At 38.9% G+C, this 13,893-nt stretch overlaps 1 protein-coding gene across 13 annotated transcripts in view; it reads left to right on the forward strand.

Moving 5' to 3' along the window:
- Msp300 (Muscle-specific protein 300 kDa) overlaps positions 1-13,893 on the forward strand; it is a 609,326-nt gene that overhangs the window by 375,495 nt on the left and 219,938 nt on the right. For 11 of the 13 annotated variants that reach the window (XM_083137559.1, XM_083137560.1, XM_083137562.1 and 8 more), the window contains 9 exons: positions 95-238; positions 2,394-2,579; positions 3,186-3,320; positions 3,937-4,116; positions 5,063-5,221; positions 7,383-7,556; positions 9,260-9,361; positions 10,388-10,669; positions 12,007-12,498. In XM_083137559.1, the coding sequence (XP_082993685.1) occupies positions 95-238; positions 2,394-2,579; positions 3,186-3,320; positions 3,937-4,116; positions 5,063-5,221; positions 7,383-7,556; positions 9,260-9,361; positions 10,388-10,669; positions 12,007-12,498 (1,854 nt within the window). The remainder of the gene's footprint in view (positions 1-94; positions 239-2,393; positions 2,580-3,185; positions 3,321-3,936; positions 4,117-5,062; positions 5,222-7,382; positions 7,557-9,259; positions 9,362-10,387; positions 10,670-12,006; positions 12,499-13,893) is intronic. The other 2 variants (XM_083137549.1, XM_083137557.1) reach the window with 2 other exon arrangements.

A 13,893-nucleotide genomic window follows, 5' to 3' on the forward strand; every position in this document is an offset into this window, starting at 1 on the left:
CAGGCATAAATATTAAAAGTAGTAGTTGATCATTTACTGTGATTGCACCTCACATTTGTCAAGATATGCAATTTCTTTCTTTTCCCTCTTCTAGTCAGCTGCAACGAGGTGGGAAGACTTCAACGAGTCCAGAGGCCGCTTGGAGCAGTGGATGTCCAACATGGAGGAGGTTCTGCAGGAAACCCCTGACACGAAGGCAGAGCTAGGAGAGATGAAGACACTCATAGAGAGATACAAGGTAAATTATTGTATATGGAATTGTGACTCTTTCACTTTAAGTAGTATGGAGAAAGGGTTGAACTTGACACCCTACGTCCTCAGCATCATAAATGGAAGCTATGACTTCCTGTTGCCAAATGGTTTTCAATGTTTTGAATAGGCTTGAGCTGATGGCACTATCAGCTGATACACATTCCAATACCAATACTCATACTGATTCCCACTGATATCCATGCTTGAAAACTGTAACAATTAAAAGTTGTACAAAAGTACTTACTTACGAGGCATATTCATAAAGTAAGTACCGTTTGCAAATATTGCAGTTGTAGCGATGCAGTCACGACCGTGTGAGTTATTACTGACGTCCTTTATTCGTTAGTTAGCTACAGGCACGCGTGGGAGCAGGTCATGCTTTTTCTTCGTAGTTTTCTGAAGGTTTGAAATGTTCAAGAAAATCAATCGGCCCGCCGACTGTAAAGTCCGGTCTGTGATTTGTTTTCTCAATGCAAGAATGGTTGAATTCTTGCCTAGAAGACAGGCCATCAACAAAGATGCCTGCTGTGACACATTAATCCGCCTGCGTCGTGCAATTCAAAACAAAACACACGGAATGCTTAGCGAAGGCATTGTTTTACTTCACGACAATACTCGTCCGCATACGGCCCAACAAACTCAAAATGTCATCACGTCATTCGGCTGGGAACAATTTGTTCATCCGCCAACAGCCCTGACTTGGCACCAAGTGACTACCATCTCTTTCTTCATCTGAAGAAGAAGTTTCTTGCTGGTCAGCTTTTCGACGAGCATGACGATGTCAAAGCAGCAATGCATGCATGGCTTTCGTCACAGGCGGGAACATTCTATGATGATGGGATACAAAAACTAGTGCCACGCTACGACAAATGCTTGAACTACGTAGAAAAGTAGTTTAAGCTCTGTAGAATGCAATGCAAATAGAAAAAGGTACGAAACTGCATGTATTTTACTTTATTTTTTACACCCTTTCGGTACTTACTTTCCGAATACGCCTCGTACTTAGTTAGGCCAGCCACACACTGAGTCCAAAATGACACGATGCAACACAACGGGTCACAATGCGATGCAATGCAACACAACAAGTCTGAAAACAGCACAACATGATGAGTCATTTTGTTTGTTAGCTAAAATCCAATTGCAGATTTCGTCCATATACGCGATAGGTCTAGTTCTGCCTTTTATAATTTGGGAAGCAGGTAACGATGTATAACAGTTTACAGCAGAATCAGTGTATGGAGAATTGATGTATCAGTTTATATGTGTGAATTGAGTATAATTTTAGCAAAAAATTGGTTTGAAAATACGATATTAATCTTTTAATGCAAGATTCAACAACGACATTTAATTGCGGGCTTCAAGTTTCTCCCGCTTTCGTTCAGTGATTAGATGTCTGTGCCTGAACACATTGGTGCATGAGCAAATCGTTTTGATGCAAGCTACTCCTTGCCAGACCAATTTCCACAGGCCTTCGTTGTTTTGTCGCAAGGTGACTTGAGTGAAATGTTTTGTCCAGTGTGCAGCTGCCCATAAGAGACAAATTTTAAACTTTCTCTTAGACGGTTTGCAAGAAGAATGACTGGTCAGATTGAGTGTGTGGCTGCCCTTAGACTTTCTCTTAGACGGTTTGCAAGAAGAATGACTGGTCAGATTGAGTGTGTGGCTGCCCTTAGACTTTCTCTCTGCCCTCCCTCTCATTTTCTCGGGAGCTTGGAAAGTAAGAGCAAGAGAGCGAGATAGGAGAGAAGGTAAAGAAGAGAGATAGAATCCCCTGAAATAGACAGGGCCACCAAGAAAGGGTGTAGAAGGGGAAATATTCTCTCCCCCCTCCTTTTCTATAGAGTTTCTTTTTTAAAGACAAAACTTTTTGCAGTCACCTGATACATATATAGTGATTAAGGAGGTGCATGGAGCATTACATTCACGCAAAAAAAACATCTGCAAATTTATATGAGATCAGTAGAACATTGGTTATCAGTAACTTTTTTTATTGGTACTTGTCAGGATTCGCAAAAAATTTGCATCAGTCCATCCATCCTATCTACCGCACAGAGAAAATAGAATTGCCATTTACTTTACTATTCATAAGATGAATACACAATTACAAGGAATGTAATTTCATTGTTTCAATGTTCTTGCAGCATATTCAAGAGGAGGTGAATGCCAAGCGAGATGACCTGGACCATTTGTTGTCGGAAGCTGCCGAGCTGTCCGTGTGGGCCAGTCGGCCTGACGTGATGGAGGGGATCAAGAAGCTCCAGATCCGATGGGAGCAGCTGTGCGGCAGATGCACCTCTCGGAGGGAGAACCTTGAGCTGGAGATGCAGGTGAGCTGAGTCATGGTCCACTGTCAGCCTGGACTGAACTAACTCTATGAAATATAAAACTGTGGGAAATATAGAATTTCCAAAAGGGAGTGAAGAGGAGACCATTATGAAAAAAATACATTATTTTTTTTTAACGTGCTTAAAACTGATTTGAGCTGAAAATATACACTTTAATCCATAAACAAAAGCTTCACCACCAAATCCCCAATGGGCCTCTGTACCCTACTTGGGTAAAGGTGAAACAACAACAATTTTCATTTATTTTGGGGGAGGGGGCCAACTAGACACACTGTAGATGATTTTTTAGTTATTTCAGTTGTGAAGTCTCAGTGTTATGTCCTTTGTAAATTGCATGTTCAGCGACTTAATGTGTATTTGCAACTTTCATAATTTGAGTTCATTACCAGATTATGTTCAAGTTATAAATTTTGGAAGTAAGGAATGGGCTAAAAAATTCCAAGACAACCAGAAGGTTCACCATTTTCCAAATTTAAGTGTCAATTTATATACTGTAATTAAAACTTTAGGGAAATGTTTATGGAAACTTTACAATGGACTACATTGTTATCTTTATCGTATTGATGTTTACATTTGCTTCTCTTATAGGAATATACTGCATATCACCAATCACTACAAGACACAGAGAAGTGGTTGCTGCAGATTTCCTTCCAGCTGATGGCCCACAATTCCCTATATATCACCAACAGAGAGCAGACTGAAGAACAGATATCCCAGCATGAGGTATGTTCGATGCCTCGGAGGCCACTGAGGTCCATTAGGGTATCAGAATTAGTTAGAAGAGTCCTGAAATTAAAAAAAAAATAGTTTCAGAGAAATAATGTGTTAAATGATGCCTTGTGATACTGGGACAGCTGCTATCCCAGCCATTCTGAAAGGTGTTACAGGCACTGGAATAGCAGTTGTCCCACTGGCCACTAGGGGTTAAACCAAGTTCAAATACGTAAAAATATTAAAAATTGTATGGAAATTTATTGATCCTAGGTCTAGAGAAGCTTGTGTCATGCTATAACAAGTGTTTGAAAGACTATGATTATGTAGGAATGTAGTTTTGATAGTGTACTTTCATGTAAATTGGAGAACTGTCCTCCATATTTCATACGCTATTTCTTTCATCCTAGTGCAACTAACTTTATGATTGACCCTCGTATTATAAGCCCTAACCAATCATCCAGTATCTGGAGTGTAATATTCATAAATTTTCTGGTTCAAGGTAATTTGAAGAATGTTCAACTCCTCTAATAAATACCACCTCTACGTACAGGATTTTACAAACAGTGGGGGGATGAAGGAATTCAGAAACAAAAATTTACTCTCATCTTTTTTTTTACATGTTTAGGCCTTGTTGGAAGACATCCAGAAGTACCAAGCAACATTGGATGATGTGAAGGCCAAGGGACATGGCCAGATAGAGAGATACATCGCAACCACACCCTCGATTCAGGAGACCATAGAGAAGCAGCTGCGGAACGTGCAAGACAGCTATAACTCACTTCTACACACAGCTATTCAAATAAAGGTAGGGTTCATTGATGGAATGTGTCCAGCTTGATTACATGTTTGTATTGCTGTAAGCAACCAGTTTTATTAAGTTATCACATGCATATATTTCATGCTACATGATATCATCGTAATTGGTCTTGCCAGAAATTTTTGTAGGGGGGGGGATCAGGTCAACAATAAAACCTAAATAGTAATAATAGTAACAACAACAATAATTATTACTATTGCCGGACCCTGTGGCCGAGTATTTAGCACATGGCACTGCGACGCCAAGGGTCCCAGGTTCGAATCCCGCTTGTTTGGTTGTTTTTTGTGAATGTCCATTCATCAATTTCATCATTTCATCACTCATCCCCATTTTCGCAAATTAGCCAAGAGGCACAAAATATGAATTAAAGTAAACTAAATCAATCAATCAATTATTACTATTATTCGTATGATTACTATTATAAACTAATAAAAATAAAATAATTTATTATTATTATTATATTTTGAAGACTTTTTTATTCAATCCACCAGATGAGTGAATATCTGGCATAATTGTTTTTATTTTGTATCTATTATTTCTTGACATTTTATTCAGCAACTGGACTGCAATGCATAGTTATTAATTAATTCTATATGTATTATTATTTTGTCATTAATTTTTACACACCTCGTTCAAAACTTGATATGAAGGTTGCTATTTTTAGTAGGAGGTTAGTGGACCAATTTGACCCTCCCTTTCAACACCCATGGTCATCACGGTTAAAAGTTACTTGACAAATTCTATGTATGGAAGATTTGATTCTAGAATTTTTTTAATTGGAATTTGCTCTTTGCAAGTTGCTAAAAGATTTCACCCAAAGAAGAATCAGAGCTAGTTTGATCCCAGTACATTAATTTACAAACATGTTTTTTATTCCCTGAGATATGAATGAATTGTAGATTTTAGTAAAATAATTTTATTTTTATCTCTCTAGAACCGCCTGCTGGAGTCCCTGGCTAAATTCAAGGAATACGAGGACACCCTGGAGAGCATAATGAAGAACCTGGATGTATGGGAACCACAGGTGAACGAACAGGTGGAAGCCCCAATCCCAAATCTGAAAGATGCCCAGGAACAATTAGAAATCGTTAGGGTAAGTGAAGCAGCTTTGATTTCCTTGTGGAGTTCAGTTACAAGGGTTGGATAAAAAGTAATGGTAACACTGCTGTCCCGTGAAAGGGGTGAGTCACAGCGCCACAAGCGTTTCGTGGCTGATAAAGGAATGTCAGACGAGGAAGTATAGTGAGTGGGAGCGATTGTATGTTATTCAGTCAAAAACAGAAGTGCTCTGAAGCAGAGGACGAGAGTGCAAGCGCCCTAACAATATGTTTAGGCAAGAAGAACAACGTCTATCAGGCAGACGGTCAACGCAGCCTACTTCTGCACCTTCTTTCAACACCACCTTCGTCTCGCATTAAGAAGGAAGCGACGGCATGGTGTCCCATCATCCTGCTTGGCAATGCAAGGTGTCACACTGCGAACAATGTGACGGCGCTCCTGCATAACTGGTAGTGGGAGGTACTGGAACATCCGCCGTATTCACCGGTATGAGACCGTGTGATTACGACCGTTTTGTCAAAATGAAGGAACCACTGGGCGGGAAGCACTACAACATGCGCGAAGCCATCATATATATAGGGTGGTCACTGCTGGACATCGACAGAGATGGACGCGCTGACGGTGTACGACGCCTTCCATACGTGTGACAGAAGGTCGTAGAGATGAGGGGCGATTACTTTGAAGGAATGTAACACGTGCTCCTCTGCCAATACAGTCAAGTACTAATTATACCAGTGTTACCATTACTTTTTATCCAACCCTTGTAAAATTGTTTCAAAGTAAATATCCTTACTTGATTAAAATATAATATGACAACACAGGGATGTTCTAACCTGGTGCTCAGCTGAAAATGTTTCCAGCTTTGCTTTTTAGTCCTTGCTATTCTGCAATTTGATTTATTTTCAATCCTGTCTTGTGATTGGCTAACCATAATGAATCCTTTTCATGAACTCTGATGTGTCAGCACTATGATGGGAGAGATATTCAATTCTGTTATCAGTATCTGCTGATACAGGCATATCGATTTTCCAGTATTTTTACTGTTTCATTATCTGTATGTACTCTATCGGTATCAGCCAATATACACATATTGGTAAAATTATTCTCTATTCACTTCTCTCTGTCTGTCTCTTTCTGTCTCTGTCGCTGTCTGTTTCAGAAGAAAGAAAAGTTAATGAGATATGGAGTGATAAGGAAAGAAGAGACAGGAGAAGGAGGGATAGAAATAGAGAGAGATAGATAAAGAAAAGGGGCAAAATTATCTCTATCTCTCCCCCTCTCCATATACCTAGGTACAGGGTGGGCAGAAACAATTAGACGATTTAAATGTGGCACCACAACGACATCTGTGTAGTTGGCATGGTGAAAGCCACATCCCTGAGTAGAGTTGTTTAAAGCCTTCAGTCGTTATGCAGCATTGGTCGGAAGAGCATCGAGCGTTTGCTGAAGAAACGCTGAGGACTATGCTGAAATGCTTCTGCCACTCACTCAGTACTCATATTCTGGTGTTCGTACAGCTTGAGGGCGACCAGAAGGCCTCTTGCTGCCAATGGATGCAGTAGTTCTGAATTGTGTAACCCAATTTGGTATTGTTAAGCATGTCGGGTGTCAGAACCTTTCCGTTCCTTGAATTGTCAAAATGTCTTCGAAAAACATGCTGCGTTACAGTAGCGGTGTCATTCTTTCTAAGGAACATTCCACAGCAAACGCTTGATGCTCTTCCGTTCAAGGCTGCATGACAACTGAAGCCTTTAAGCTGCTATACCCAGGAATGTGTGTTTCACCATGCCACCTACAAAGGTGTGGATATGGTGCCAAATTTAAATAATTTAATTGTTTCTGCCCCACTCTGTATAGGTATTTGTTTCCCTCTGTGTATTTTTCTCTCTATCTCTCTCTCACTCTCTCGAGAAGTCAAGAGAGTGCCTTCACTTACATATATCCTTTACTAAAAGTTTTAAAGTGCTAAAATAATGTAATTTTACCTGAGCCAGTTGAACAACAAATCTTTATAGCACTGTTTGACACATTCATTCACAGTGAAATACACAAACATGCATCTGTAGAATTCAGCTCATGAATTGAGTATGAAAAAAAACTGCAACAATTGATATCAAGGTTTCCATGTTGCAGTGTCAGATACACTTCCTGATCCTCCGTTTTGCCTACAAGATGCTTCTTTGTCCTGCTTTCAGTGCATCCACAACAAACTCCAGGGAGAGAAGTCTCGCCTGGCAGTTGCCGTGCAAGCCTGTGAGGCAGCCGCTGCCTGCATCTCCAGGCCAAGCAGCCCTCAGGACACAATGCCTGCCCCGATTCCCGACAGGGAGCTAGCTGTTCGTGGCCGCCTGGAAGATCTCATCGATCAGGTAAGCGAATGTTTGTTTCTTATCTGCAAGTGACTCCATTTCTAGATTCCGCTGCTCCACATCTACAAGAAGGTACGTGTATGTGTGTGTGGAAAGGGGGTGGGGTGGGAACACCGTTTGAGTAAGTGAGATTGTTTTCAATCGCATATTATTTCTGACACCCATGAGAGTGTTAGTGGTGGCTGCGGTGGCTCAGTCGGTAACGCGTCTGACTACCATACTAAAGGTCCCGGGTTCGAATCCCCGGCCGGTTCAAATCCGGGAACTTTTCTAACGGTGGAAGTGGCCCCGGCGCCCACCCAGCGTTGAATAACATGGGTACCTGGGGGAAACCCTTGGGGGTAAAGGCGGTCAGGGGCGTGATGCTGATCACATCAACCCCACTCACGACTGGATCAAGAAAGTGTGGGGCGTTACCCCCACACCCCCTATACGCCTTCATGGCGCGGTGCTATGCACAGGGGAACACTTTACCTTTACCTTTATGAAAGTGTTAGTAGAGAATTCTGACTCTGCCTGATTTCCCAGCATTCCATGCTGATGAAGTAAGTCTCGAAGCTTTCCTGGTGATGAAAGGTGAAACGATTCTCTCAGGCTATCGACCCAGTGATTTGTGGAAAGGATTCTAAGCTTTTGAGAACTAAAGTCACTCTCATCTTCATTTCTACCCTGAAGATGAGAGTGATGTTAGCTTTCGAAATCTTGGAATCCTTTCCACAACTCACCTGGTTGGTAGCCCAAGAGAATCTTCACATCATTTCATGCCATTATTGTTGTGAATAACTGCATTATTGAACTGGCATCAAAACAATTTCCACTTTTTGGAGAAGTTATGGATCCTTTGGTCGATTTCTTGCTTAGGAACACAGTGTCTCAGTTTGAACTATAAGTCTAATCCTTATTGGCCTATCTGTGTATAACAGGAAGTTAGACCGAAACTCTAAAAAGCCAACCTCCATGGCAGAGTGGTTAGCACAGCATGCTACAATGGCAATGGTCCTGGGTTCTAATCCTGGCTTGGTCATGCGTGTTCTTTATGAGTTTTCCTTAAGGAATTTCATCATATCATCAATCATTCTACAGTTTAAGGTGTGATCTGATCCACTATGTACCAAGTGTTCCCAGGTTCAGTACGTGGTGGAAGCATATTAGTGGTTCAGATCCCACTTTAAACTGTAGGTTCAGTCCCAATTAGCCTGCCTATCTGTGCAGTAATTGAACCATTATGTGCCTCCACTGGGTACCGAACCTGGGACCCCTTGATTATGAGGCGATGATGTTACCACTATGCCATCAGGGTGGCAGCTACGTTTGTAGCTCAATCAGTGGTAACTGGGATGGATTCAGTGGATGGAATATTAGATGAAGTCAACGTTTTTCACCCACATTAGACTTGTTAGTGTAGTTTTTAGCTTTTGTCATTTTGCATGTGTGTTTGTATGTGTGTACATATAGAAATAGTCTGTAATTTCGATTACTCAGCTTGCATAACATACATATAATTTTGTTTTGTTTTGTTGTTGTGATTGTGTGATTTACTGTAGATGTAGAAATATTATTTTAAAAGTATTCTTGTGCATAACTTTGTAAATGTATTTTATTTCTCTTTATTTTCATTTGTATTATTTGTGATGCTTGGTTTAGCTTCACTGTATTTTTGCATGATGCATGGAATCCAATTATATTGTGTGTTTGCATATTATCAGGAGCATGTATTGCCAGCCAGTAGCGTAGATGAAAATTTGGTCCAAGTTTTGGAGGAAGATAACATATATGTGAGGAAAGTGAACACACTTTGTGAAAAGGTAAACAATAATTATAACGGTAAATGCTTAAATAAATTTATTATTACTTGTGTTGAAAAAAAACCATATTTTTAAAAAATCAACATCATGCATATATTTCATAATGACTCTTTAGCATAAATTGATGTAATTTGTTGTGAATATTAAAATAATATGTAAGCATATATAATAAATTTGAGAATACTTTTTCTGTGCATTTATTCTAATTCACTTTTCAATAACTTGTGTGTTCTTTTAAAGGATAACTATCCCTTAATATTTATTGGAGACATCATTATACTTCTACAGTGCCATAGTGGCTATTATGAATGTTCTCAATTTCACTTCAATGTCACTGTTGCCAGTTCCTAAACTTAGAATTGCTATACAAATCATATATGTTACACTTATGAACAATGTTCTTCAGAATATGAATGTAAAATTCATGTAACTCATGTTTCTGATCAGCACATTGACACGTTCTTTTCTTAAGAAAAGAACATTATTTCAAATAAAACACAAATAACACATGAGGACTCACTCCATTTACTAGATGTCACTCAGGATATGGGTAGTACTTCTTCATTCGTTGTTAAGAATCAAATTCAATTTTTTATGAGGATAAAGAAGTATATTTCACTTCTTGCCAAGCAAAATAATTATGTATGTAATTCGGATTGTGTGTGTGTGAAATTTTAACATCTCTCAATTCAGATTAACAACTTTTTGTAACGATAAATCATAATTCATCCCATTTCACTTTTGCTCAACACCACCAAAAAAACATAATCAAAAGATGCACCATAATCCCTGCCGCAATGAGTTTTACAAGATATATACATACAAGTAAGTCACTCTTCGCTGATATCATTAGAAATAGGACAAAATATTGAGTAAGCACAGAAATTACATGCCAAGTTAAAGGGATTTAAAAGAAATAGCAACAATAAATATTTGTCAATCGGGAAATGACTTGTCAAGATAGATAATTTAAAGAATGAAAATATTTGCTTTGTAACATCTAATACTTAATTGACCGTACTTTAGGTACAAAATCGTCTGTCAACTTTAACAACATCTGTGAATGAGCTGGAGGAGTCTTCGAGGCAGAAAGCAGCCCTTCAGAAGTGGATCGGGGAGCAGAGGGCAATCTTGACCGACTGGAAGTCTCGGCCGTCTAAGTTGAGGCCAGAGGCTTCTAGACAGGAGCTTGGGCAGATGCAGGATCTGCTGCAAACCATCGGCGATCGTCACAGAAACCTCCAACAGAGCCCAGACGGAGAATCCAACGCAGAACTCGAGAAACAGCTTGGAAATTTGGAAAATGATGTAAGTTGATCAAAAACATAAGAAGTTGTGAGATACTGAGTTGTTTAAATGAAAGCATAAATCAAAAGTCTGCCAACTTCGGGAAATTTTGTAGTTGGAATATTTCAACATTGTCCAAATTTGCTTACTGCTTCTCTGTTTGTTACTCTTTTGTCAGGCCAAATACTGAATTTTTATAAGAACAGGAAAGGTTAATCTGTACTCTATTGGTATCAGCTAATGTACATATCAGTGTGTTTGTTCATCATAAAAGTGCCGATCATTTACTGATCTGATATTTCTCTAAAAAGTCTGCAAAATTCTACCATTCCATTATTTTTCAATGATTACAATGAGATTGTTCATGCGCCCTGGTTCTTTAAGGTAAATGTTTAAATAAGCAATATATTTTACTCAGCCAAAACTTTTGTGGTCACCTGAATACATACCTTAAGGATGAAATCATTTATGTTCTTCGTGGAATATTTGTAATTTTACTTTCAATTGATTCAATATTAGTTGCCCATATCAATATCAAAATTAGAATGTTTGTATTGGTACCTTAGTATCAGTAAAATTTTCATATTGGTTCATTTATTATTCAGTAAAATTGCTAAATTCATGGTTGAATATCAGGGCCTCCCCGATGGCGCAGTGGTAGCGTCGTCACCTTGTAATCAAGGGGTCCCGGGATCGATACCCAGTGGAGGCACATAGTGGTTCGGATTCCACTTTAAACTGTAGGTCCAGTCCCAATTAGCCTTACTGTGCACAAAGTGGACTTAAAACATCAACTCAAACAAACAAACAAATCATGGTTGAATATCAAATATCAGTAGTTTGACAAAAGTGGTGACAATTGTTGAAACAGTGCCACACACTCTCCTGGGAATGTCTAGTGAATGAAAACAAGTCTGTGCATGTAGGACTCGAGAGGGCTCGACCAATGAATGTGTGAGGGGGAAGCGAGAAGGGAAAAATGTATGTCCCTTCATCAATTTCATCATATCATCACTCATTTTCATCTTCATGACTAGCCAAAAGTAGCAGAAAAGCAAAGTAAGATAAACCAAAATCAATCATAATCGCTTTCTCCCCTTCTCTGCCATTGTGTGCAGGCTTGCTTCACACATTCCCAAGTTACAGTATGTATGCTTGTTACAACATAATAGATGTATTTTTTATTATTAATGATATTATATCATAAATATCTTGATAGTAATTGGTTCAGTTATGTCTTTGAATAAGAAATGTCTTCAGAAAAGTAATTTTTGATAGGACACTTAAAGAATCAATTGTTGTTGAATAGTTAGAATCTTCACTTTTGCTACTTTTCTAACTTTCCTTTCTATTTCCAGCTTACCCAAGTTATAGCCAGGAAGCAGGCAGGCCAGAAGATCATTGAAGACTACAGAACAAGCATTCAGGACATTCACAACTTCTTCGATCAGCTCGTGAAGAAAATGGAAGTCCTTGAAAAGGGCAGCGGGTTGGATTGCACCCAGAAGCTGTCCACCATCTTTGAAATCTCTGCGGAGTTCGACGACAACAAGTACAGGCTGGAAGATGCCAAGGAAAAGTCTGCCGCCGTCATCCAGGAAGTGAGCAATCTCGACTCCCAACAGATCGAGGAGCAGATGAAGTCTGTCGAGAGGAGGTACAGCGACATCCAGAAGAGGATCCAACGCAAAGTGCAGGTCCTGGAGATGACCAAGAAGGGCTTCGACAGTGCCCAGAGAGAGATCGAACAGGCCAGGGCTTGGGTGAAGGAGAAAAGGGACATCCTGGTGAATCAGTCTCCGCTGGGATTTGAGAGCAGGGTGGCCGAAGAGAGGTTGCAGTTCTTGAAGGTAAGCAATGTTCGGAAGTAGCGCTTTACTTTTATGCATAGTTTTTTTTTTTTCAGGTGAATAACTTAAGCAACTTTTAGTTCCTGCCAACATTATTAGTTAGCCTGAGCATGTTCAAGTACTCAATACATAATTTTATTTTATTAATATTATTTTATTATCTTATTTTATTTTTTTCTGGGTTTGAGTCCCAGCCCAAGATGTCCCTTGATCAATTTTGTGTTAATGATTGCATTTGACAAAAGTGACCAAAAAACTAGGAAAAATTATCAAGCATAAATGTATTTCTTATGCTTGTAGCACATATTGTTATTCAATCTATTCTTTACAACAATTCTGGCAAATTTTCGAAGGGACAATGATTGCTAACAGAGTTTAAATGTAAATTAGGGATGGGACCGATTAATCGGTACTCTATCGGTATCGGCCGATATAGGCATATCAGTTTATCAGTAAAATTACCGATTATTTTACCGATCCGATATATAGAGTAAATATCTGATAGTTTAGTGCAAAATTCTGCCATTTTTGTTGTAATTTTTATGGATAATCTCCATGACCTACTTTTTTAAAAAGTAAATGTCTAAATATGCAATTTCTCTTGCACTGCAGTCACTTTGAAACACACATAATTTTAAGGTCAATGAACCTTTCAGGTTCTTCCAGGACCATTTCTAATTTTATATCAGATCGGTAGAATATCGGTTATCGGTATCGGTAAATTTTATATCGGTACTTTATCAGTATCGGGCAAAATTTCATATCGTCCCATCCCTAATCTAAATATTGTGAATAAAATTATAAATAACATGAAAAGTGGATTATTTTTTATACCATTTATTTTTTCACTAGTTGAAGGACAAGCTACATTAAAATTTATGTTTGAGGTAGTATTGCATTATTTTAGAATCAAGACAGTATTGTATGTATTTCTTCCATTTTAATTTCTGCAGTTGATATTTTTTACCCAATGCATAAAAAATATTTCACTCAGGTAATACATTTTAAATGTCTCGCTGTAAGAGTCCGTGTAATCACAGGTAGTTTAGATTCAAAATGTATAACAATGAAGTATGAGCCACACGAAGTTAATTTTTTACATCGTTAACTAATTTTTGTTTCATATTTTGTATATAGTTACTGTAACGTAGTTGTTGCGTACGTAAGAAGTATAGTGAAAGTTATTTAAGGAAACGTGCTAAAGGTCCGGGATCAATTAACGTACGTTCGTTGAAACGAATAACAACAAACCAGTTACAAAAGTCGCAAAAATGTTGAGGTTAATGGCAAGTGTTTATCGCTGCCGCCTCAGTCTCTATTGAGAACCAATGGGAAAAAAGGGGTGACACGCGTCCGAAGATACGGGACCCTCCCAAAAAAGCTAAGGAAGACAAA

This window comes from Lepisma saccharinum, chromosome 16 (assembly GCF_977018435.1).
Source record: "Lepisma saccharinum chromosome 16, izLepSacc3.1, whole genome shotgun sequence".
NCBI lineage: Eukaryota > Metazoa > Arthropoda > Insecta > Zygentoma > Lepismatidae > Lepisma > Lepisma saccharinum.